The sequence below is a fragment of the Dryas octopetala genome, chromosome 4 (genome assembly GCF_963921425.1).
Source record: "Dryas octopetala chromosome 4, drDryOcto1.1, whole genome shotgun sequence".
In the NCBI taxonomy this organism is placed as follows: Eukaryota; Viridiplantae; Streptophyta; class Magnoliopsida; order Rosales; family Rosaceae; genus Dryas; species Dryas octopetala.
In genome coordinates, this window is record NC_141369.1 from 16,392,451 (window position 1) to 16,418,504 (window position 26,054).

The 26,054-nt window shown below is 37.7% G+C and overlaps 1 protein-coding gene and 1 pseudogene across 1 annotated transcript; both read left to right on the forward strand.

The window, feature by feature from the left end:
• The first annotated feature begins 1,169 nt into the window (after positions 1-1,169).
• LOC147287371 (LRR receptor-like serine/threonine-protein kinase IOS1) lies at positions 1,170-5,533 on the forward strand. Its single transcript, XM_086242590.1, has 13 exons — positions 1,170-1,262; positions 1,396-1,933; positions 2,133-2,608; positions 2,710-2,842; positions 2,945-3,016; positions 3,135-3,206; positions 3,289-3,369; positions 3,560-3,717; positions 3,846-4,072; positions 4,158-4,284; positions 4,427-4,495; positions 4,582-4,771; positions 4,923-5,533. Exons 1-13 carry the CDS (start codon positions 1,175-1,177, stop codon positions 5,332-5,334), a joined length of 2,643 nt encoding a protein of 880 aa, XP_086098716.1. The 5' UTR covers positions 1,170-1,174; the 3' UTR covers positions 5,335-5,533.
• A 14,632-nt stretch (positions 5,534-20,165) lies between these two features.
• Positions 20,166-24,382, forward strand: LOC147287372 (LRR receptor-like serine/threonine-protein kinase IOS1; annotated as a pseudogene).
• Positions 24,383-26,054: the final 1,672 nt, after the last annotated feature.

Genomic DNA, 26,054 nt, shown 5'->3' on the forward strand with positions numbered 1-26,054 from the left:
TTGAACATATATATGATTGACATAATCTTAAGTAATGTACCTTTAATATTCTTCTTACACATCCTAATGATTTGTCTTTATTATTTTTCTAAGGTACAAGTGCATTTCCTACCAGTTGGGTAGCCATTGACTTAGTCATACCCGCCTAGTGTGGTGATCTCCTTTGTTAAAGTGAAGTATTAGTTTAGACGGAAATTCTTGCACGAGCACTCGGGTCGTGAGGAACGTCATTCGAACTCAAATACTATAAGGCCAAACATGATGTTCAATATATACCAAACATATGTCCATGTACGGTGATATATATATATATATATATGGTGCACATTCTATACATACATTAAGACATTCTCATTTAGGATGAACATTATATATCGTCGTATATAAACGTTCTGATATAGAATGGACATCATGTATCGCCGTATGATATTTGGGTCCAGACCAAGTTTTGACGACCTAGGTGCTCATGAGAGAATGACTCTTAGTTTAGACTCTAAATATGTAACGAGTTTTGTATATATGTCATGTTGTTAATGTGTTTGTGTGTGTGTTTTTTACACTTACCACACACCCGGGTGTGTACGTGGTAACTCCTTGACCACTAACGCTACAAATTAATTTCCACTACATTAATTCATATTTTCGTGTTTTCTTTTTGTTGTGATCATGAGAGCTAGTCATGAACCTTAACTTAAGGCGCCCTAATTATTTGTGTATGCATATGGTTATTGTCCAAGTCAAGGTAAACCCTCTTGTATATATGTGACTTGCTACTCACGCGCGTGTTGACTTGGCAATAAAATACTAACTGGATCTGTAGGTTAACATATGAAGTACGTGTACTAATCACGACAGGAGCATTGAATTTAATTAACAATTCTGCATGTGGATTATCATTGCATGTCAAGCCAAGTAGTTGCAAGAAATTTCTTAGTTTTAGACAAAGAATAAACAGTAGGTACACGTCTCTCTAATACATTTCATGTTTTTTGGCATATATATATATTACAAGTTGATATATACTCATGGATTGTCAACTTGCAAGAGATTCTTTTTCAGACACAAAAATTGACCAAGTCCCTAATAACATTGGCTTTCTTTCTACTACTTTGGCAGTATATATTTACTACATGTTTGCAGCTTAATTTGTTCTCCTAGTAAAACTTTGAGAGTGATGGAGATGCTAAGCAAACACCTCCTTGTTGCATTGCTTGGTGTTTTTGCTCTTATACTTGTAGCTCAAGCACAAAATGATCAATCACGTACATATTCATAATTATCCAAAGCTTGAAATATTGATTTTGATGATTGTTTGATCACAGTGTCTAATGTACTCTCTCTCTCTCTCTCTCTCTCTCTCTCTCTCTCTCTCTCTCTGTCTTTGTGATCACTCAGGCTTCATAAGCTTGGACTGTGGGCTACCAGCAAATTCCAACTACTCTGAGCCAGGTACAAATATTTACTATATTTCAGATGCATCATTCATAGACACTGGTGTGAGTAAAAGCATACAGCCTCAATACAAAGCTGGCCTACAACAGCAATTAGGTTATGTCAGGAGCTTTCCTCAGGGGACAAGGAACTGTTACACAGTCAACATTACAAGTGGCACCAAATATTTGATCCGAGCAACTTTCGTTTATGGGAATTATGACTCCCTAAATCAGTTACCAAAGTTTGATCTGCACCTGGGACCTAATTTCTGGTATTCAGTGTCATCCGATGGTGTAACCACGAGTACCATCGTAGAACTCATTCATATTCCCACATTAGACTACATACATGTCTGTCTGGTCAACAAGGGCACCGGAACACCATTCATTTCAGCATTGGAATTTAGGCCTTTGAAAAATGATACTTATGTGACCAAATCTGGTTCATTGGGACTCTCCTTTCGTGTAAATATTGGTGCAACAACCAATAGTTCATACAGGTGAGTCATCCTAGCTATATGCAATCAACTGCTTTAACATTCATTGCTGCAGCAGTACTGGTTTATACAGTTTTGGTTAGGCCAAAAGTTTTGGTTCATTGGCTTGGCAGCTCATAATAAGCATTTCCGGCCCATTTGACTTTATACAATTTTTATGTATTCTATTTGCTCAGATACTGAACAAACACTTTTACTTCAGGTATGACTACGATGTTTTTGATCGCCTCTGGGTACCTTTCAACTTCAACGAATGGGAACAATTAAGTACCTCGCTTACCGTAGATGCAGCAGATCACAACAGCTACCAAGTACCACCTATAGTAATGAGTACTGCCAGTACCCCAACAGATGCTAGTGCTTCCATGGACCTCAGATGGACTGCTCCAGATACAACTTCTGCATATTATGTGTACCTGCACTTTGCTGAACTGCAGCAGCTTAAAGTCAACGAGTCCAGATCATTCAATATCACTCTCAATGGGGAGCATTGGTATGGACCTTTCGTCCCGTCGTACTTGTCCACTATCACTGTGTTCAGCCCCTCACCCTTAACTGGAGGAAATTATACTTTGTCACTTGTGAAAGCTGAGGATTCAACTCTCCCACCATTCATCAACGCTATGGAGGCCTACGAAGTGATGAATTTCTCACAACCAGAAACTAATGGGGATGATGGTACATTAATCATTTCAACATCTTCTCTCTCATTTTACTTCATTATTCAAGCATATGCTTGATTAAATTGACTAATATATGAATGCCTGTGAAAATAACAGTGGCTGCTATTGCAAACATAAAGTCAACATATGGAGTGGATAAAATTTGGCAGGGAGACCCATGTGCTCCCCAAGCATACGTATGGGAAGGTCTAAACTGTACCTACGATGGTCCCCCTAGAATCATATCGTTGTAAGTTTGTGATTTTTTTTTTTTTTTGGTTTTTTCTTGAGGGCCTAATTCAGAACTATCCTTTTCCAGCTTCTTTAATAAATTTATTGAACTTTCAATTAGGGACCTGTCCTCAAGTGGATTGACAGGGGAGATAACTTCATATATATCCAGTCTTGTCATGCTAGAAACTTTGTAAGTATCTCAAGCTCAACAAGTTAGCAAGATACATATGGATTCCATTTATATCTGGTCATCATATATATTTATCACAGTCAGCACTAAATGTATGCATATTAATTGCTTGATTCAGGGATTTATCAAACAATAGCTTAACTGGACCAGTACCTGAATTTCTGTCTAAATTGCCAAATCTGAGGGTCCTGTAAGTAATTTGGATTTAAAGTGTTACTGCAAATTTCTTGGTTAGAAAGAAAGGGGTCCATAAATTTTCTCTTCCTCTGCAGTAACTTGGAAAGAAACCAGCTCTATGGTTCAGTTCCATCTGAACTTATTGAAAGATCGACAAGTGGTTCACTATCTTTAAGGTCTGTTTTTGTCCAAAACCATTATCACATATTTCCATAGGATTTCCCTTTTTTCCCATTTCAATCTTCTTTATTTTGATGGGGAAGAAGTATTAAAATCATTAGAATTTATTGGACCGATATCACATTGAATATTATATTGTTGGCTAAAATTCCACGACTGACTATTCATCAACCTTATTGATGCTAGTGTGGGAGAAAATGCAAACCTGTGTGCAAAAAGTTCATGCAATAAGAAGAAAAACAATGTAATCATTCCAATAATAGCATCAGTTGGCGGGTTTGCTATTCTCTTGGTAGCAGCTGTGGCTATATACATGAGCCTTAAAAGAGGAAGAAAACAACAAGGTAAAGCTACTATAACGTTGATGACCACAAGGTTGAAAATTTGGTTATGCATATTACATGTTCTTAGGTAAACATAGAAAATGTATTCCTATGTTTATGAAACTCCTGATGATGATCTGCTTCTACAGTTGTAACAGTAGTTGCAGAGTCCAACACTCAAAATGATTCATTCGAGGAGTCAAAGAAACGACAATTTACATACTCAGAGGTTCTGAAGATGACCAACAACTTTGAGAAAATTCTTGGGAAAGGTGGATTTGGAATAGTTTACCATGGCAAGGTAGATAATACTCAAGTAGCTGTGAAGATGCTTTCTCCATCATCAGTTCAAGGATACCAACAATTTCAAGCAGAGGCATGTAGTAAAGCTCATGCAAAATAATGACCTCACTTATATTAATTTATAGGACCAGAATATGACTTTATGGGTTAATTTGCAGGTCAAACTTCTTATCAGAGTTCATCATAGAAACTTGACTAGCCTTGTTGGATATTGCAATGAAGGAACCAACATGGCACTCATCTATGAATATATGGCCAATGGAAATTTGGAAACACATCTCTTAGGTATGGTTCTCAATTTTTTATTATTTTTTTTGAATAGAAGTTTGTTTTTGTCAACTCATAAAATTGGGTTTCCAATTCCACCAAGTTTGAACAAACTATTAAACAGAAATGAATTGGATATTGGTCACATTTTTTTGTGTAGGTCAGGATAGCAATGCAAATGTCTTGACTTGGGAAGGTAGGCTTCAGATAGCGACGGATGCAGCACAAGGTTAGGGAGTGGAAACTTGGAAATTAAATTTACTCAATACTCTCCTATTTTATGTTCAATAAGAAAGGAGTGGATTTGAAATGCAGGATTGGAGTATCTGCACAATGGTTGTAGGCCACCAATAGTCCACAGAGATGTGAAGACAACAAATATTTTGTTAGCTGAAAATTTCCAAGCAAAATTATCTGATTTTGGCCTATCAAGAATTTTCCCAACTGATGAAGGCACACATATGTCCACTGTTGTTGCTGGCACCCCTGGATACCTTGACCCTGAGTAAGTTTTCTCTGTCATTCATTTGAGAACTAAAATTTACAAAAACATCAAAGGCAAGGTAGAACTTAATGCAAGTTGAAGAAAACATATATATACTTGATTGTTGAGTTGCAACTGGTACAAATATTGAGTTACATGGTTTGTCTTGCAGGTACTACATAACAAGCAGGCTGAATGAGAAAAGTGATGTTTATAGCTTTGGAGTTGCTCTCTTGCAGATAATCACTAGCCGCCCCGTGATATCAAGAACACATGAGAGGAGTCATATAAGTCAATGGGTTAGCTTCATGCTTTCTAGAGGGGATATTAAAACCATTGTTGATCCGAGGTTGCGTGAAGATTATGATGTTAACTCTGCCTGGAGGGCTGTTGAACTAGCAATGGATTGTGTGTCCGAGGTATCCACCAGTAGGCCAAACATGAGTGAGGTAGTGACAAGGCTAAATCAGTGTTTGGCAGCAGAGTTAGCTCGAACAAATAACAATAGCCGTGTGACTGAATCAACAGATTCAATTGTGTACTCTATGAATGGGACTACTGAATTCAGTCCTTCTGCAAGGTAATTCTTTGTGCAGAAGGTGATTTTTGCGAGCCGGGTCTTTCTTAATTTCTTTAATGATTTTGTGTTTCTATTTGTTACATCATCTTGTATTCTTGTGTTGAAGCTTGTACTTATGGTGGTACTCAGAAATTCCTTGCCACTATAATTTGTTATGTGTAAAATCAATTCATGATATAATATCATAGTCATCATTTTAGTTTTCCGTTCATAAGAACATAAATAATGCATATATAGGTCAGTGGTCTATGATAACAGATTTAGGGCTGTTTGGGAGTGCTTCTCTAGAAAATGCTTTGTTCTGTAGCGCCTTTGTTAAAAACACATAAATTTTTTTAAGGAAATCAAAGTACTTCTTGTAATTGCCATACTATATACATGTGATATATCTTGCTAACTATGAAGAATAGTTAACACTAAATTATAAATTTATTTTATTCCGAAACATAGCAAAGCAATCCGCTGTAGCACACTCTAATTGGAAATTGTTGATACCAGGTTCGACTCCTGGCGGCGGAAATTTTTTTTTTCTTTTTTGTTTCAAAAACTATATTTATTATTATTTTTGGTGAATAACTATATTTATTGGATTGAACGAGAAAAGGTACTATATAACAAATTGATTGAATGAAAAAGGTGATCTTTATAGCTTTGGGGTGGTTGTACTAAAACCCATGAGAGGATTCACATCTGCCAATAGGGTTGGTGTCATGCTTGCCTAAGATGACATTGAGCTATGTTGACAAGTTTTAGGAATGATAACTACAAACTTTGAATTTTGCAGAGCTAACATCACAAGGATTAATAAATGCAAATCGATTACTTTCAGGCAAAACTTTGACCAATAATAAATTATTTGAAAATTTTAATCACGCCATAATGTTGGATAATAAAAGAGTGAATTAAGAAAGGTAAACATAAATTTAGTAGAAATAATTTTTAATACACCACAAAGCAACAAAATCCGCTGTAACACTCTTTAATTGGATTGAGTTTTTCCTTCGGGTACGACTCCCAACAGCGGAAAAATGATTTTTTTTCTTGGCCAAAAGACGTTTTTGGTCATTGTACTTGTTCGTATGATTAATCGTCTAGGCATAACGACAAGTCACACAAGGCTTAACATCATGTTGTTTGGGCCTAAGCCCTTCCTAGGCTCCTAGCCCCTGACTTACCAGGCTCCTCCTAGGCCACGACCTCTTAGGCTCCGGCCTCCTAGGCTCCAGCCCCATAGGCTCCGGCCTCCTAGGCTCCGGCCTCATAGGCTCCGGCCCTATAGGCTCCGGCCTCCTAAGCTCCAGCCTCCTAGGCCCCGACTCGTGTCAACTCACTCGGATCCTCGAGACCGGTGACACGTGGCGCTGCTACAGTGCAAGTCATCACAAGGGACACGTGTCATCACCGGATTGGTTGACACTCTTCCAAACGTACTATAAAAAGGTACCTTCTTGTCACAAAAAGGACGAATTCAATCAATATTATACTATTCACTCACTCTGCTCTCAGATCTCTCTGAACACTGACTTGAGCGTCGGAGGAGCTTTGGCCGGCACCACACCGGTGCCCTTCCCGCTTACTTTTGTGTACTTGCGCAGGGTGCTTTGGATATCATTCTCTCTCATTACTCACCAGTCGGACCCAGCTACCCGTTCCTGCCCCACTTCGACGTGTCATCCACTCAGTGGCGGGTCAACGGGCCTACGTGGTTCGACTCGACGTTGACTGCTCAACCATTTTTGAGCATCAACAGTTTGGCGCCGTCTGTGGGAAAGTTACAACTTTTCCCCATTGAATTCTCTACCCTCAGTTGAGGTGCAAAAACCTTCCGAGCTTCCGAGCTCCCGAGCTTCCGAGCTTCCTAGCTTCCGAGCTTCCGAGCTCCCGAGCTTCCGAGCTTCCTAGCTTCTGAGCTTCCGAGCTTCCGAGCTTCCTAGCTTCCGAGCTTCCGAGCTTCCGAGCTTCCGATCTCCCGAGCTTCCGAGCTTCCTAGATTCCGAGCTTTCGAGCTTCCGAGCTTCCTAGCTTCCGAGCTTCCGAGCTTCCGAGCTTCCGAGCTTCCTAGCTTCCGAACTTCCGAGCTTTCGAGCTTCCGAGCTTCCGAGCTTCCGAGCTTCCTAACTTAAGCTTCCTAGCTTCCGAGCTTCCGAGCTTCCGAGCTTCCAAGCTTCCTAGCTTCCGAGCTTCCGAGCTTCCGAGCTTTCGATCTCCCGAGCTTCCGAGCTTCCTAGCTTCCGAGCTTCCGAGCTTCCGAGCTTCCTAGCTTCCGAGCTTTCGAGCTTCCGAGCTTCCGAGCTTCCTAGCTTCCGAGCTTCCGAGCTTCCGAGCTTCCGAGCTTCCTAACTTCCGAGCTTCCGAGCTTCCGAGCTTCCTAGCTTCCGAGCTTCCGAGCTTCCGAGCTTCCGAGCTCCTTCCGAGTTTCCGCCCCGCGCACCCACTCAGGCTTCCTCGCCGCGCACCCACCCAGGCTTCCGCGCTGCTGACACCAGCTCCCTCCGAGCTTTCGCCCCGTGCACCGCCAGCCCCGGCCCGAGCCCAGGCTTCCGCCCCGCGCACCCACTCAGGCTTCCTCGCCGCGCACCCACCCAGGCTTGCGCACCGCTGATACCAGCTCCCTCCGAGCTTCCGCCCCGCGCACCACCCAGGCTTCCGCGCCCTTGACACCAGCTCTCTCCGAGCTTTCGCCCCGTGCACCGCCAGCCCCGGCCCGAGCCCAGGCTTCTGCCCCGCGCACACACTCAAGCTTCCTCACCTCGCACCCACCCAGGCTTCCACCCCGCGCACCACCCAAGTTTCCGCGCCCCTGACGCCAGCTCTCTCCGAGCTTCCGTCCAGTGCACCAGCCCCGGCCCGAGCCCAGGCTTCCGCCCCGCACACCTGCCCATCAAAAAAAAAATCAAGATGGGAAGTGCTCGGAATACCACAACAACAACAAGACACCCAATAAATTACAAGTTCAAAAATGAAGGCGTGTCGCCTACCCAATGCTCGGCAAGGTTCATACCCACCTGCCATTACTCACAATTTTCACAATTCACAATCAGAATTCCAAGGTCCCCATCGGGTTGGACGACTGTAATTTCTCACAATTCTAAATTTTCCAAGGCAACACATTTCACAAAGACTTTGGCAGGATTCCGACATTTGTTACCTCCAGTACTTCGAACAGCCCAATCCGAGCCCGGGCTTCCGTGCTACCCCACCTCTTCCGCGCACCTCAGCTCCTCCAAGCCACTGCACCGCTCCTCCAAGCTGCTGCTCAGCAACTCCGGCCCGAGCAGCAACCCCCCCTGCTGCGCAAACTTCCGAGCAGCCCCCCTCCACGCAACACCACAACCCGAGCCGCTGCCAACAGTTCCGGCCCGAGCCCCCTGCACCACGCCTCCGCGCCGAGCCGAACAGCTCCTCCAAGCCGCTGCACAGCTCCTCCAAGTAGCTGCACCGCTCCTCCAAGCTGCTGCTCAGCAACTCCGGCCCGAGCAGCAACCCCCCCTGCTGCGCAAACTTCCGAGCAGCCCCCCTCCGCGCAGCACCAGACAACCCGAAGCAACGGCCCGACCCGCTACGCTCCCCACCAAAGCTCCGCCCCAAACAGCACCTCCTCCGCCCCGCGCCGAGCCCACACCTACCTAGACTCGACCCGAGCAGCAGCCCCCCCTGTGCGACCCGACATCCCCTTCACAACCCGAGCAGATCCGGCCCCAATTTCTTCCGGCCCGACCCCTCCCCTCCCCTCACCCGAGCAGAAATTTTTTTTTTGTTATTTCCCAAAACAGCCAGCCCGTATATTGGTTTTCCCATTTTCAAAAAAAAAAAAAAAAAAAAAAAAAAAAAAGGCAGCTCTCCCTCTTTCTCTCTTAAAATAGTCACACAAAAAAAAAGGGAGATATGGGTGTGGAATCTTTATATTTGGGGCTCTACCATTTAATTCCAGATTCTCATTTACAAAGGGCGATATCCCACCAATAAATTGGACGGGATTCACTGGGATTTTGCGAAGCGTCTACTGCTCGGAATACAGGTGATCAGAAATTCAAAAAAAAAAAAAAAAAAAAAAAAAAAAAAAAAAAAAAAAAAAAAAGGATCCTTCATATGTAACCCCCAAGCTTTCCTACAGTACAGTTTTTCTTGCTAAGGAACTTGGGGGACTTCTAGACAGCAGCTTAAGCAGGAACAAGTGTGTGGTTACTTGTCGTTCTGCTCGGACTCTTTTGTTTACAAAGTTCCCAACCAAGAAGTATCTTTTGCTCGGAAACTTGGGGGACTTCTGTTCGTATGATTAATCGTCTGGGCATAACGACAAGTCACACAAGGCTTAACATCATGTTGTTTGGGCCTAAGCCCTTCCTAGGCTCCTAGCCCCTGACTTACCAGGCTCCTCCTAGGCCACGACCTCTTAGGCTCCGGCCTCCTAGGCTCCGGCCTCATAGGCTCCGGCCCCATAGGCTCCGGCCTCCTAGGCTCCGGCCTCATAGGCTCCGGCCCCATAGGCTCCGGCCTCCTAAGCTCCAGCCTCCTAGGCCCCGACTCGTGTCAACTCACTCGGATCCTCGAGACCGGTGACACGTGGCGCTCCTACAGTGCAAGTCATCACAAGGGACACGTGTCATCACCGGATTGGTTGACACTCTTCCAAACGTACTATAAAAAGGTACCTTCTTGTCACAAAAATGACGAATTCAATCAATATTATACTATTCACTCACTCTGCTCTCAGATCTCTCTGAACACTGACTTGAGCGTCGGAGGAGCTTTGGCCGGCACCACATCGGTGCCCTTCCCGCTCACTTTTGTGTACTTGCGCAGGGTGCTTTGGATATCATTCTCTCTCATTACTCACCAGTCGGACCCAGCTACCCGTTCCTGCCCCACTTCGACGTGTCATCCACTCAGTGGCGGGTCAACGGGCCTACGTGGTTCGACTCGACGTTGACTGCTCTACCATTTTTGAGCATCAACAGTACTATAGCAGAGTCGCACTTTGGTCCCCGTCATTTCAATTTGCATTTTTCAAGAACTGTGGTTCTATTAATATCGCAATCAGGTCCAAACCGTCAAAATTATCTACTTCAGAACCAATTTTGACGGTTTGGACCTAATTACGACATTAATGGAATCACGGTTTTTGAAAAATGCAAATTGAAATTACGCATAGGGACTAAAGTGTGACTCAGTTATAGTACAGAGACCAAAAAAGTCTTTCGACCTTTTTTCTTTTCTTTTTCTTCTAAGTTTTTGCAGAAATTTGGAGAAAACTCACAGGTGCAGTTCCAGTTGGAGTACTTGTTGAAAAATCAAATGATAGACTCATTGTTCTTATGTCTATATATGATGAATTAATTTATCATGATCTGCATAGACTCCATGCATTCATTTCCTTTGGTTCTTGATAAAGATGAAATATAATAGTAAGTTGACTTCTAATTTGCAGATAGTTCTTGATAAAGATGAAATATAATAGTAAGTAGACTTCTAATTTGCAGATTTTGTTAGCTGAAACAGATTAGATCATTGGTCTATGCAGATAACAGGTTTAAAGTATGCATAAATTAGGTTCTAAGAATTTGTAGTAATGACGACCCTTCCATATGAGTTGAATCTACCATATTGTTCTTGCGCAAAAACAAATTTCCTAGCCTAAAACAAGACCAATAAGTGAAAGCAAACAAAATATATATCCATATAAACATAGATTCTCGCATCCACACTTGAATCATCGATCCATATCTTGTTCAGATAGGATTTTATATAGAAATTTTTTATGCCAATCTTATACAAAAAGTTTTTAATGCCTAAACTGTAAAGGGTTCTCGGATTTCCATATAAACTTTCATTCAAATAAGTTTTCTATACGACTGTACGTATAAGATTGACATAAAAGACCCTGTATGAGATATCACTCGAACCAGACATGGATGACCAAGTGTGAATGCAAGAAGCCAAGAATCGCTCATCTGTATAAATAGGGTGATATATCTTGCAAAGCAAAAGAGTGAAGAAAGGTTCAGATATTAAAAAGAAAAAAAAAATACCAGAGTGAAGAAATGTTAACGTTATAAATTAATATTTATACAACAATTACCAACAAATTCCACTGTAGCACACTTGAAATGGAAATGTTATTCATCCGGGTTCGACTCCTGGCAGTGGAAGAATCTTTGTTATTCATCCGGGTTATTTAATTGAATTATAAAAATCACAAGCATTAATTGATACGTTAATCTCCCGGGTTCAACTCCTGGCAGCGGAAAAACTTTTTTTTTTTTTTCTTTCTTTCTTTCCTCTTTTAATGTTTTTTTTTTTTGTCAATCCTCTATTAATGTGGATGTTTAAACCAACCCCGTTAGCTGTGCCATACTGCCATAATCAAAGCCTTGTATATATTATGTTACTTGAGTTTAATTAGGCTTAAATATTGATTGTAATTAAACATGTAATCATCTTAATTAGTTGATTTAGGTTTGTAAACCTCCAGTAGAGATGACTAAAGATCATCAAATTCTAATGTTTTTACACACACAAATGAGCTTATTAATAAATAAAAAACATGATAATAATGTTTGATCTGAATTGCATACAGACGTTGAAGCAAGGGGACACGGCCCAATCATATGTCTTACATATTATTCAATAAATATGTTTTCCTGCTTCGCATTTGTCATTTTCAGTTATTTGTGACCTCTTGGGTCTTGTTTTGATTGGTTTGTAGTTATGCTTTGCTTATTTAGACTTTAATGAATCCTTATTTTCATTTAAAAAAAAAAGAGAGTCATTAGAAATGTTCCAATTAAACTATAAAGAATGATCGAAGACTAAAATTAGTTGTCTAGCTCTGTTGTCTTGCATAGAATGTTAACTTATCCATTGGAATTTCAAGTTGTAGCCATAGATTTCTTTGTTGTACACAACGTTTAATCTTTAAAGCAAATAAGATCAAGTGTTTTTGTAAACATTATTTTATGTTCTTCACTTCTTCATAATATTGATATTAGTTTTGATTGTACCTAAAAATATTAAAGATTTTATGTGTATTACACATCTAAAAACCTTATATATATATATATATTAAGAAAAATTCTTAAAAAAGACTTAAACTTTGACCTTTGTGTCAATTTAAGATACGTATTATAAGTTGTATCAATGTACTCCACTTAACTTTAATTTTGAAGCCAATTTGCCCATTCTATTATTCCAATTACATTTTTCGTCCAAAAAACGACCATGTACGTGAAGTGGTTTGATTTCTATGTTCTTGTATTACAAGTAGAATGATAAATTTACCCCTAAAAAAATGATCAAGTACGTGACATGTGATTACTTTTGGACAAAATTTGCAAACCAAGTTGACAGAAGTGGCATATTGGCATTGAAAGTAAAGTTAAAGCAGCAGGTTGGTACATACAACCCATAATTCATATCCTAAGTTGACACATAAGGCAAAGTTTAAGTCATTTTGAAATTTTTTTCCCTATATATTATTTAAAGGCCCCCTCTAAAGTAAATCTCTAGCTCCATCATTGATTTCATATATTGTTTAGCTTACAGGTATTACATAACAAATTGGTTAAATAACTTAAACGAGAAAAGTGATGTATATAGGTGATATTGGAAAACCCATGAGAGGATTCTCATTAGTGAGTTAGTGCCAACTGCCAACTGTCATGGTTGCTAATTAAAGGAACATTATGGGGCCTGTGGATGGGGGGTATTGTATGGGGTGAATTTGGAATTGAGGAGCCCAAATTCAAATATACTTGTTTGGATTTTATTTAACGATGCGATTTAGATTTGGCCCAAAATCATAAATTTCAAATTACACGTGCGTATTTGAAATCCCACCATCCCATTCTCTTTCTCCCTCTTCTCCGACGACCACCACCGGCCGATCTTCTCCTTACTCCATGTTTTATTTTCTAAAAAATAAGTACAAAGTGTACGTGGTTGCTAGATTTTGAAACTCCAACCTTATACATACACACAAATAAACTCTCAACAAACTAAACTAAACTTGTGTATGTGTTTATTTGTATTTTAAATATTTATCATATATTGTTGAAATAAAAATCATATTTCATATATTTTACTAGTAATCATATGGTTAAATTTTTAAACTGTAAAAAAAAATCTTAAACTAAAATATTTAATAAAATCCTCACATTTAAATTTTTTATCCAAACAATAGAATTTTAAATACATATATTTGAAATCCAAACTCAAATCAAAGAATCCAAAAGGGCCTTAAGAGTGCTGTTGGCTAGTTGTAGCCTGTAGGATTGAGAGCTTGGAACAGCTAGAGAACAAGAACAGGTAAACATTATAATTATAAATAAAATTTAATCCACCACAAGGCAACAAAATCTGCTGTAGCACACTTCAAATGGATGTGTTTATCTTCCAGGTTCGACCCCTGGCAGCAGAAAATCATTTTTTTCTTTTTTGGGTAGCATTTTCTGTTTTTTCTTTTCTCTATACCGTGCAAAGTAAAAGTACGAAGAAAGGTTAATAGTTTATTAATTATAAATTAATTTAGTTCCACACTTCCACCACATTGCCACATCATCCGCTGTAGCACACTTTAAATGGATGTGTTAAAAGTCTTCCAGGTTCGACTCCTGGCAGCGGAATTATTATTTTTATTTTTTTGCCCTCTTTAACTATATTTATTGGATTGAATGAGAAAAGGTACTACATCTGCCATTAGAGGATTCACATCTGCCAATGGAGTTATGCTTTGCTAAAGGGGACATCAAGAGCATTGTTGACAAGTTGTAGGAATGAGAGCTACAAACAAAGAACAAGAACAGAACAGCTACACACCCAAGTAGTGCAATGTGAAACCCAGGCACTTGGGGGTTCACAAATAGAATAAAAGGAATAGACCAATTGCAATTAGTCCTGAGCATATAAAATAATCAGAGGATTTTTTTTTTTTTTGTCTATCACAAATTTAATTTCTGATCATCACTGGAGAGAGTGGGTTTATCAGATGAATATCAAATGAAATGCTGATATGGATGTGGGTTGAATTAGTGACTATGAACACATTGAAAAATTATTGATGTGGGTTTATCAGATGAATATTATTAATGTTATATTCTACACATATTTGTAGAATATAACATTAATAATATTCACTCATATTTTAACATATAGGTTGGTTATATCACGTGACAGTATATCAGTTACACAAAATAATTTCTCTTAAACATTACAAGCAATCATTTGGATAAACATAAATGACATCATAATTTGGAAAAATAAAAGAGTTGAGAATGGGTAAACACCAAATATATATAAAGTTTTTACATCATAGAACAACAAAATTCTCTGTAGCACTCATTAAATGGTTTGAGTTAATTTTCCAGGTTTGACTCTGGGCACCGGAAATTTTTTTTTTTTTTTCTTCTCTATATATTTTTGCAGAAACCTAAAAAAAACTCACAGGTTCAGTTTAAGTTGGAGTAGTTGTTGAAAAATCAAATGAAGACTGATTGTTAGATAATGAATTGAATCAACTTTTGTAATATGTGCTATTGTTTTTATGTCTATGATGAATTTAATTTATCATGATCATCATTCGTTTTTTATTTGTTTTATTTTGAGCATATATATATATAAAGAAATAGAGGTCTTTTTTTTTGTTTTTGGTAAACAAGAAGGACAAAGGCCCAAGAACAAAACTAACAATTCACTAGACGAGGCCTAGCCAAGCCAATACAATCATCAGATAAAACGGAAACACAACTCAGAGGAGGAGTTTCAAGCACAAGCAGACCAAGCTCCAAAGAGTGGCCTAAAGCAGCAAGATGGTCTGCAGCCTGGTTCTTAAGAAATAGAGGTTTTTGAAGATGAAGATAAAGATGAAGATGAAATATAATAGTAAAGTTGACTTGTAATAACAGCAGATTTGCAAATTTATATGAACCATTTTTTATTAAGTCTTGTTCTTATTTAAACATTCTTGTTAGATAATGGACTGAAACGAATTTCATCTTATTAACCATACTGAGATTTCTTATAAAACTATCATTTATTCACAAAAAGTCAACTAGATTTGGTCTCCTTTAAACTTTGCAGATACTCAAATCCTTTTCTCCTTTAAAAAAAAATGGAGGGCCATCAAACATTAATCCAAAACCTCTCGGCTGGCCATATGACTTGTCATTTCATTGCACATTTTTGCCTCTCAAAAGGGACTCATCAATCTTATCTCATTCTCAATTTATGGACAGTTTTCCATTACTAAACTAACTCATCTATAGCTGTCTACCTACTCTAAAAAGTAAATCATTCTCAACTACACACCTGACTACAAAACTTGAAAACAAAGAAAATGAACCAATATAAAAGGAAGTTAACAAGGCAATCTCAAAAACAACAATCACCCTTCTCCAACACACACAACCCCAAAAACTCACAAAAATGTGAAAATTCTCGGCAACTGTTTTGCTCCCAATTCAGCCACTTGGCTTTATTTCTCAAAGTTCTCTTTATTTTCATTTGTTTAGCCTTTCAAGACTCTTTTAGTTGTATTTCCTTATGCTTATGTTATTTCCTTGTATTTTGGGTTTTTTCAAGAACACATCTTGTTCTTTGAATTTATTTTAATGTTATTTTCCATCAAACTCTCTTTTAAATTCATGTTGTTATTCTACTTATATTTTGGTTGTTTATTCTCAAAGTTTTAGTCGACCTAGGCAAGAAAAGAACCTAGATAAGCTTTTCTCGTTCCTTTCCTATCGCACAATATATCTTTGGTTTGAAGTTAGATTTTTAATTTGGCGCATTTATATTTTATTTTTATTTTTCGCATTAAATATTATTTTTTTCTAATCAGCTGTTCCAAGCCAATTAGTGGCAAGCTCACACCCAAGTCAAAGGTCGGAAACCTCACCATCACTTATGGCGAGGTATGTTGTGGTTGATCTTGGCTGTCCATGTGGCCGAGACAATTTTTAGGCCGTAACAGCAACTTGAATTTTGGTCACTAACATAATTGGAAAATTTTACTTGTATAAGTGCCAATTCCACTATTCAATCTTCAAATCTTCAAAAGTCATCCAATGTTGAGACATTTCTCTCTCTCTCTCTCTCTCTCTCTCTCTCTCTCTCTCTCTCTCTCTCTCTCTCTCTCTCTCTCTCTCTCTCTCTCTCTCTCTCTCTCTCTTAATTTGTAGTCCTAGCCTCATTTAGCATTACTGTTAAATATTTAGCATTACTGTTAAAATACATAATAATCTGTTGAAATCATCATATTCCACAAATAGCTAATTAAGAATTTGTAGTAATGACCTCCCATATAAGTTGTGTATCAACCATATTGTTCTTGCGCCAAAACAAATTTTCTAGCCTAAAAACCAGACCAATAAGCCAAAGCAAACAAAATATCCATATAAATGGGGTGATATATCTTGCAAAGCAAAAGAGTGAAGAAAGGTTCAGATATAAATAGACATAAAGGCATAAATAAAAATAGAAGACTGAAGAAAGGTTAACATCATAAATTAATTTTTATACATTAATTTCCAACAAAATACAATGTAGCAATGTAGCACAATGCAAATGGAAATGTTATTCTTCCAAGTTCGATTTCTGGCAGTGGAAGAAGTCTTTCTTTTTAATTCCTCCTTAATTATATTTATTGGATCGAATTATAAAAACTGAAACCTCTACTTATAAAAATCACAAAAATTAAATGCTAATCAATAATGACTATGAAAAAAATTCCGATCAACAAGGAATTATTTGGGTAAATATAAATGACGTGATGTATCTTTCAATGTAAAAGGGTGAAAAATAGTCAAATATTATAAAATAATTTTATTTCACCATACAACAACCCAATCCGCTGTAGCACAATTTAATTGGAATTGATAATTATCCAGGTTCGACTCCTGGCAGCGGAAAAAAACTTTTTTTCTTTTTGTCCTTTTTAAATATATGTGGATGTCTAAAGCAATCCCGTTAGTTACTTAGTTGTGCCATAATCAAATTATCTAAGCCTTGTATATATTTTGTTACTTGAGTTTAATTAGGCTTAATTGATTGTAATTAATTAACATGGAATCAACTTAGTTGATTAATTTAGCTTGATTGTGATTAGTTGTAATTATCCTATTAGATTTAGCTTTGTAAACATTATAAATACCTCCATTAGAGATGAATAACTTGTTCATCTTCTTTCGTTTTGGAGTTGAGATAAAGCTTCCTCCGGAGATGAATAAAGATCATCAAATTCTCATCATAGTTTCTACACATACTGTTGATGCAAAAAATTGGATCAACAAGGATAATGCCTAAATCACACAAATACACAAAAGAACATACAAATTTATAGTAGTTCATCCAACTCATAATTCAGAGTTTTTTAGCAACATCTATATTATTGTCGGTTTTAACTATAATTGAGAAAATATTACATTTTATATAAAGAGCTTTGTGTACGTATAAGTAAAAAAGGTTAAAACATGATAATGGGTGGAGGGTGAAAGGGCCATTTTATATATAAATAAGGGATCCTCCCCTTTACATTTAGGCTAATGTATTTGGGCCATCACACATACACATACATATTAGTTTTTCTAATATAAAAACATAGTAATAAGCTGTGATCTGAGTTGCATATATGGTTTGGTTTGCAGGTACTGCATAACAAACTGGTTAAACAAAAAAAGTGATGCATATAGGTGATATTGAAAACCCATGAGAGCATTCTCATTAGCCAAAGAGTTAGTGCGATGCTTGCTAATTAAATGGGACATTAAGAGCGTTGGTGGCTAGTTGTAGCTTCAAACAGAGAAGAAGAACAGAACATCTACAAACCCAAGTAGAGCTATGTGAAACCCACGCACTTTTGGGGTTCAAAAATAGAGCAAAAGGAATAGTCCAACTGCAGCTAGTATCACAATAAATGCTTGAGCGTATAAATAACCAGAGGTACTTTTTTTTCTTTTTTACTTTTTGTCTATCATGCATTTAATTTATCATCATCAGCATGGGTGAGAGTGGGTCAATCAGATGAATATTACAGATAACTTGTTTAAATAAATGTCTGTAGAGAAATCTAAGGAACAAATATTGAATTGCTGATATGGCTGTGGCTAGCTTGTGTTGGTGACTCTAAACATCACAAGGATTAAATGCTTTTTGTTAAATATAAATGATGTGATAATATTAGAAAATAAAAGAGTGAAGAAAGGTAAGTACTACATTATAAATAAATTTTTGATAACCGAGGATGTTCTGAGCCAGCTTTCGCGCACTGAACTAATCCATTGGGTCGGTCAAAGGCTAGCAATCCATGCCGGGCCTAAAGAATTCACGATTTTACCTTCCTTTCTGTCTGAGGATCGAACTGAAGACTCAAAAAATTAATTTTAATACACTAGAAAGCAATAATATTCGCTGTAGCACTCTTTAATTACATGGTGTGAGTTAACCTTCCGGGTTTGACGAGAGAATCTTCAGTGGGGCGTGCCCTAGTGGGGCATCTCTCACATGAGGTGGGACTCACATGGTAGGCATGCTCCATACAAGATTTATCTGGGTTTGACTCCCGGCAGCGGAAATTAATTAATTCTATTCTCTTTTTCTTCTTTGTTTTACTTTCCTTAATTATATTGATTGAATTATAAAAATCAAAACGATTAAATGCTAACCCGACCAAAGTCTCACTCATAACTTGGGAGAGGTACCAATGCTAATTAATCAGTAGAAAATGAACTGAATCTACTTTTGTAGTATGTAATATTTTTTCATGTCTATGATGAATTTAATTTATCATGATTATCACTAATTTTTTATTATTATTTTTTATATTTTGAGCATATAAATAAACAGAGGTCTTATCTTACCAAAAAAATAACCAGAGGTCAATATGAAATATAATAGTACAGTTGACTTGTATTAACAGCAGATTTTGCAAATTTAAATGAACCATCTTTTACTGATTCTTGTTCTTATTCAAACATTCATGTTAGATGTTGGATTGAAGGGAGTTTTTGAGATTTCTGACCAATTCTATCACATTCTTCAGCTCATAAAAGTATATTTTATCATCACAAGTTGCCATTTGACTAACAAAAAGTCAACTAGTTTTGGTCTCCTTAAAACTTTGAAGATACTCCAATCCTTTTCTGCCATGATGCAATGAAGCTGCAACACGAATTTTGGTCACTATTAAATTTTACTTGTACAAGTGCCAATTGCACTATTCAATCTGCAAATCTTGACAAAGTCATCCAATGTTGAGATCTCTCTCTCTCTCTCTCTCTCTCTCTCTCTCTCTCTCTCTCTCTCTCTCTCTTTATTTTTAGTTCTTGCTGATTCAGCATTACTGCTAAAATCCATAATAATGATCTGTTGGAATCATCTTATTCCATAAAAAACTAACAAAACAGAAGTTTATTATAGAATGAGTGTTTAAGAAAGGAAGCTCATAGGCTATGAACACAATAAGGATGCAGTTTTCTAATCATATATATGTGTAATTTAATGTAATCAGAGTTGTACATCTTGAGGAGCTGACCAACAGCTAGCATCGACACATTCTCGAAGGTCTGAGTCTAACCAACCCTACAAAAAATATGTGTTGCCCCTTCAACATCATTGAGTTAATCAATTATTGGTGCATCACAACAACTAAACATAACAAGAACGTTTGAACAAAAATTAATCTTCATAATCTCTTTGCCACATGTACGTGGTATATATAATTGTTATATATGTTTGTCAATATTAATATTTATATAAGTAGCATATAGAAAATATAAATGCAATATGAGATGATATTGCTGGACATACTTTCATTTTTGTTGTCCCCAACAAGCAATTATGACAATGCTGGGGAAATTGAGTCATTTCCTGTATGCATTGTCTGGTTTGATTACACTAGTACTTACAGTTCATGGCCAGGATCAAACAGGTATATGAATTTTTAAGAGCAAAAGTTTAGTTTCAAGTTTGGTTCTTATTGTATAACTAATAAGGCATGCATCTCTCTTGTCTATCTGTCTAAGGCTTCATTAGTATAGACTGTGGTCTACCAGCTAATTCTAGCTATACCGAGCAGACAACAGGCTTATTCTACATTTCGGATGCAACTTTTGTGGACACTGGTGAAAGTAAGCTCCTATTGCTTGAACAGAGAAATGGCCACCAACAGCAGCTTTGGTATCTCAGATACTTTCCTGAAGGAATCCGGAACTGTTACTCCATAGACATAATAAGTGGCACCAAATATTTGATCCGAGCAACGTTCTTTTTCGGGAACTACAATGGCCAAACTAAGGCACCACGGTTTGATCTGTATCTTGGAGCTAATTTTTGGGATACAATAGATTCAAACAACACAATGAGGGAGATGATACATGTCCCTTTGCAGGACTATGTACATGTTTGTCTGGTGAACACCGGATCTGGGACTCCGTATATATCAGCAATAGAATTAAGGCCTTTGAATAATACAACTTATCAGGCTCAAATGGGGTCCTTGTCACTCTTCACACGGGTAGACACGGGTTCAATAACTAATGAAACATACAGGTGAGTCCATCTTATTTGAAATGAACTCATTTAATCATATGTTTATGTTCTCTTTGCTTATATTTGTACATAATATTTCTGTTTAGGTATAAAGATGATGCTCTTGATCGCAAGTGGTATCCATTTCATAAAAAAAAATGGACACAAGTAACTACCTCGCTAGCAGTCAATGAGTCTGAAAGTAACGATTACCAACTACCACCTGCTGTCATGAGCACTGCTGCTATACCGACAATTGCAAGTGAACCCTTGAGTTTTTGGTGGTATCCAACTAATAACAATACCCAATATTATGTCTACTTGCACTTTGCTGAAGTTGTAAAGCTTCAAACCAACCAGTCTAGACTTTTGAGCATTACATGGAATGGAGAGCCCTTCTATAAGCCTTTTGTTCCGCCGTACTTATACTCAACAACCATATACACCACATATGCTTTAACTGGAGAACTGCATAATTTTTCAATCTTTCAGGTTGGGAACTCTACCCTTCCACCCATCATCAATGCCATTGAGGTTTACGAACTTGTTGAGTCCTTACAGCCAGAAACAAACCAAGAAGATGGTATGTAAAGTTTCCATACACATGATCTCCACTTTCTACTGCTATTATATATATGACTGAATTAGTGAAGATTTTCTTTGTTCATCTGAAAATATTAGTTCGCTCCATCAAAAACATCAAGTTAACCTATGGAGTGAAGAGAAATTGGCAAGGCGATCCATGTGCTCCACCAAAGTTCTTGTGGGAAGGGTTAAACTGCAGCTATGATGGTTATGATCCCCCCAGAATCATATCCTTGTAAGTATACATGATCACATAAATTAACTTCCCTTTTTCTTTTCTTTTTTGCATATTCATCCACTTATATATATGTCTTAGTAAAGTTATGTAAAATGAAATGCAGGAACTTGTCCTCTAGTGGGTTAACCGGGGAAATAGCTCCATCTTTATCAAAGCTCACAATGCTACAGACTTTGTAAGTCTGTGTTCTGTCTCTGATAATTCAATGATTAATGGGAAGGGTGACTGAGTAAATTCTAATTGCTCATTTCAGGGATTTATCAAATAACAATTTAACAGGATCTGTGCCAGACTTTTTGTCTCAATTACCAAGCTTAAAAATTCTGTAAGTTATTTGGATTTGAAGCTGATACATCAAATGCTTTGTTATAACTTCAATATAAGTATGTTGATATATATATGTATGTATTGCTCTACCTATGCAGAAACTTGGAGAAAAACAAGCTCACAGGTTCGGTTCCAGTTGGACTACTTGACAAATCAAATGATGGTTCGCTATCATTAAGGTGTGACCATGAACCTTGTATAAACTTATTGAATTTTCTGTAGAAACTAAATGATTATGAGTTATACAATCTGCATCTGATATTAAATAGGATCCAAGGTATTTATAATTTCAAGTCTTACTTATGTTGCCACTGTCTGTATTGATGCCAGCTTATGTGGAAATCAAAATCTAACTGCACCGATTTCCTGCGGAAAGGAAACAAATATTATGAAGAAGAAGAAGAAGGACAATTTTGTTGTTCCAGTAGTAGCGTCAATTGCTGGAATTATCATCCTTTTATTAGTGGTGGCAGCTGTTTGGTGGGGCTTGAAAAGGAAAAGAAAACATGGTAGGATACTAATATATTTGTTAAACAATAATGGGATAAATTTGTATATACAAGATGCAAGCATCGGTGTATAAAAAAATTAAGAATGCTTTCTCTATGAATATATGATCATACAACTTGTTTTGATCTCAGTAGAACCAGATGTTATTGATTCAAGACCAAGCATTCAGCAAGGGTCAGTGGAGTCATCTCAACACCAATTTACGTACTCTGAGGTAGTCAAGATCACCAAAAATTTTGAGAGGACTCTTGGTAGAGGTGGATTTGGAACAGTTTCTTATGGCCGCATAGATAATGTTGAAGTAGCTGTGAAGATGCTCTCCCCATCATCCATTCAAGGATATCATGAATTTCATTCAGAGGTATGTAATTACTATAATGAATTTCATTGAAGGATAGAAAAAGTTGAGCTCAATCATCTACTCTATTTTTTATTTTATTTTTTGGCTGACATATACTCTAAATTAACATACTGCTGTTTTGAAGGTTAAGCTTCTCATGAGAGTTCATCACAGAAACTTGACAAGCCTTGTTGGATATTGCAATGATGGAAACAATTTAGGGCTCATCTATGAATACATGGCTAATGGAAACTTACACAAACGTCTTTCAGGTTTGGCTTATTGGCTGGAATTGAAATTTTTTTTCTTTTTTCTTTAATGAAAGAGAAACAACAAAGCCTCAAAGCAGCTACCAACAAAACTCAGGACAATCTCAACATGCAAATAAATAACAACTACATCAACCGGCTCTTAACACATAAAATCTCTTGCAACAATCAATAACTTATCAAAATTGTGCACTTCCAATCCTTGAAATCCGTTTTTTATGGATGAAATGATGAATACTTTTTACCATGCTGCTTTTTTATATCGCTACATGGTTGAGGTTCCTTTAATTAGATGGACCAAGGAAAAGAACTGATATGCTATCTACAAATGCAGATAGCAGTTCAAATATGTTGAGTTGGGCAGACAGGCTTCGGATCGCAGTTGATGCAGCTCATGGTCAGCAAGTAGAAATTTCCATAGTCTCTTCATAGCATCTCTTATTTGTTATCTTTTGTAACATGTGTTGTGAAATTTTTTGAAACGTAGGATTGGAGTACATGCACTATGGTTGTAGACCTCCTATAATCCACAGAGATGTGAAATCTTCAAATATCTTGTTGAATCAGAACTTTCAAGCCAAACTATCTGATTTTGGCCTATCCAGAAATTTCCCTGCTGAGGATGGGAGTCATGTATGGACACGTGTTGCCGGCACTCCTGGGTACCTTGACCCTGAGTAAGTATATTTGGCTTTAAGTTTACACATCATCTTTAGTATATTAATAATTTTCAGTGAAGCAAGATTAAATTAAATAAAGCAACCAGAAGAACAGAAAAAAGGTACTATAAGTGGATGTTTTAGCAAATTATTTTCAGAATATATGATTTGAGTTTCATGGTTTGCTTTACAGGTACTACCAATCAAACATGTTAAATGAGAAAAGTGATGTTTATAGCTTTGGGATTGTGCTGCTGGAGATAATCACAAACCGCCCTATTATATCAAAGACGCATGAGAAAATTCACATTGCTCAATGGGCTAGTTTCATGATTGAGAAAGGGGACATTAACAGTATTGCTGATCCAAGGCTAAAAGGAAACTTTGATAGTAACTCTGTCTGGAAAGCTGTTGAAATAGCCGTGGCTTGTGTAACTTCAAATTCCATCAACAGGCCAACCATGAGTGAGGTAGTGATCAAGCTAAAGGAGTGCTAGGAAGCAGAAACTGCTCGGAAAAAGGAGAGGCACGGGACTGAATCAAAAGATTCAGTTGAATTGATGTCATTAAAATTCACCACTGAGATGAGGCCCTTAGCTAGGTAGTACTTCTACATAAATAATGTTACTGGAAAATTTCATCTTGTGTGTTGGGGAATCACTCATATACATGTAAATTTCATTTCAGATCATGTCTATAATTTCTGCATAAGAACTCAACTTACTGCGTGAACTACAAAAATCCACAAGTACTTCATTATTGTTGTTCTCTCTCTTTGTAAATTTTTTCTTTGGTTATGTACTTCAGTTGGCAACAAAGGAACATTTAATGATTTGATGTTTTTTCTCTTATAACTTCTTTTGATCCAATGTGACTCTCAAGCTGTATTCTTTAATTTCTCTGCTGAGTTCTCTGTTTGTAGTTCTGCAATTTGTGCAATTTGGAAATGTGTACTTTTCTTTGGGGATCCAAATTTGTTCCCCCACTCAATTTGGGAAATCTCATTTTATCTTCTAATTCAATAGGAAAATCTGTCACCCTGTGATGGTGTCTGGCTGACACCATTTTGCGCGTCTTTCATTCTTGTATGTCTGCCTAAATGTGCTTTCAGTCTTATGAACAACTAGTCAGATTACTCTTGAAGTTAGCTCTGCCACTATAGTGTTTTTCTCTTGTTTTTTCCTCTTTGGGCACTAATGGACATCAAATGAACCCCCCACCCCCGGGATACATTTTTTTTTACTTGCTATTTTCCTCTTCCTATTATCATGGTATAGGCTCCATCTGGTCCAAGTTTGCATCATGGTTTAGAAAATGCAAGACAAACTAAATGCAGACTTTCTAAGACTTCCAAAAGAATTATTAAGTGGTTACAGCCTACTAAGGATTGGATGATTGCCATTTGTCTTTATTAGTTAAGTGTCAAGACATGAGTCTATGATTATTTTATATTAACACTCCACTTAACATTGAAATTTTCCATTGTCCCCAAAATTTTAAACTGTTCAACACCTGAGACAACAATCATTTTATATAATAAATTGTAGGGTCTCTCTTGTTTGTACCTTGAAGCTATGAAGGCTTAACAACTCTAATGTTAACGGTAAGCAATTTATCAAAGAGAAAGAAAATGGATTGTTATTAATTTAAGAGAGTTGCTATTTGCACACTTTTTTTTTTTTTTCTTTTTACATACCTTTTTTCTTTTTCTTTTTTTCTCCTTCACACCCTCTATCTTCTTCTAAAATTTAAAAACTCTCTTAACAGACCTATTTAATTATCCTAATGCCCCTATTTTATTTATTTAACAAAATTTAACACAACACACTCTATCACCCAACACACCCCATCAAAAAAAGAAAAAAAAAAAAAAAAAAAAACCACACACCGACACACACCACCCCTCCTTCTCCTTCACCGACCACCTCCCTCCCTCCCTTTATTTCTGTCCAGCTCCGGCGACAACAACCCCGGCCCACCCCTTTCCATCCCCTTTTTCTCCTTCACCTACCACCTCCCTCCCTCCCTCCCTCCCTCTCTCTGTTTCTGTCCAGCTCTGGCGACAACAACCCCGACCCAACCTTTCCCAGCCCCTCATTCTCCCTCACCCCGATCACCTCCCTCTCTCACCGACCATTCCCTCCCTTATTTTCTGTCTCTGTCCAGCTCCAACAACAACCCCAGCCCACCCCTCCATGCCCCTCCAACTGCGACCACCCTCTCCCTTTCCCCCTCTCTATCTCTCTCTCCACCTTTAAAAAAAAAAAATGCAAATTG

Bases quoted from the DNA above. Each gene is read 5' to 3' on its own strand.
- LOC147287371 (XM_086242590.1), top strand. From the start codon at position 1,175: ATGGAGATGCTAAGCAAACACCTCCTTGTTGCATTGCTTGGTGTTTTT. The intron at 4,073-4,157 runs GCATGTAGTAAA...GTTAATTTGCAG, and splicing joins ACCAACAATTTCAAGCAGAG to GTCAAACTTCTTATCAGAGT. The intron at 4,496-4,581 runs GTTAGGGAGTGG...TTTGAAATGCAG, and splicing joins AGCGACGGATGCAGCACAAG to GATTGGAGTATCTGCACAAT.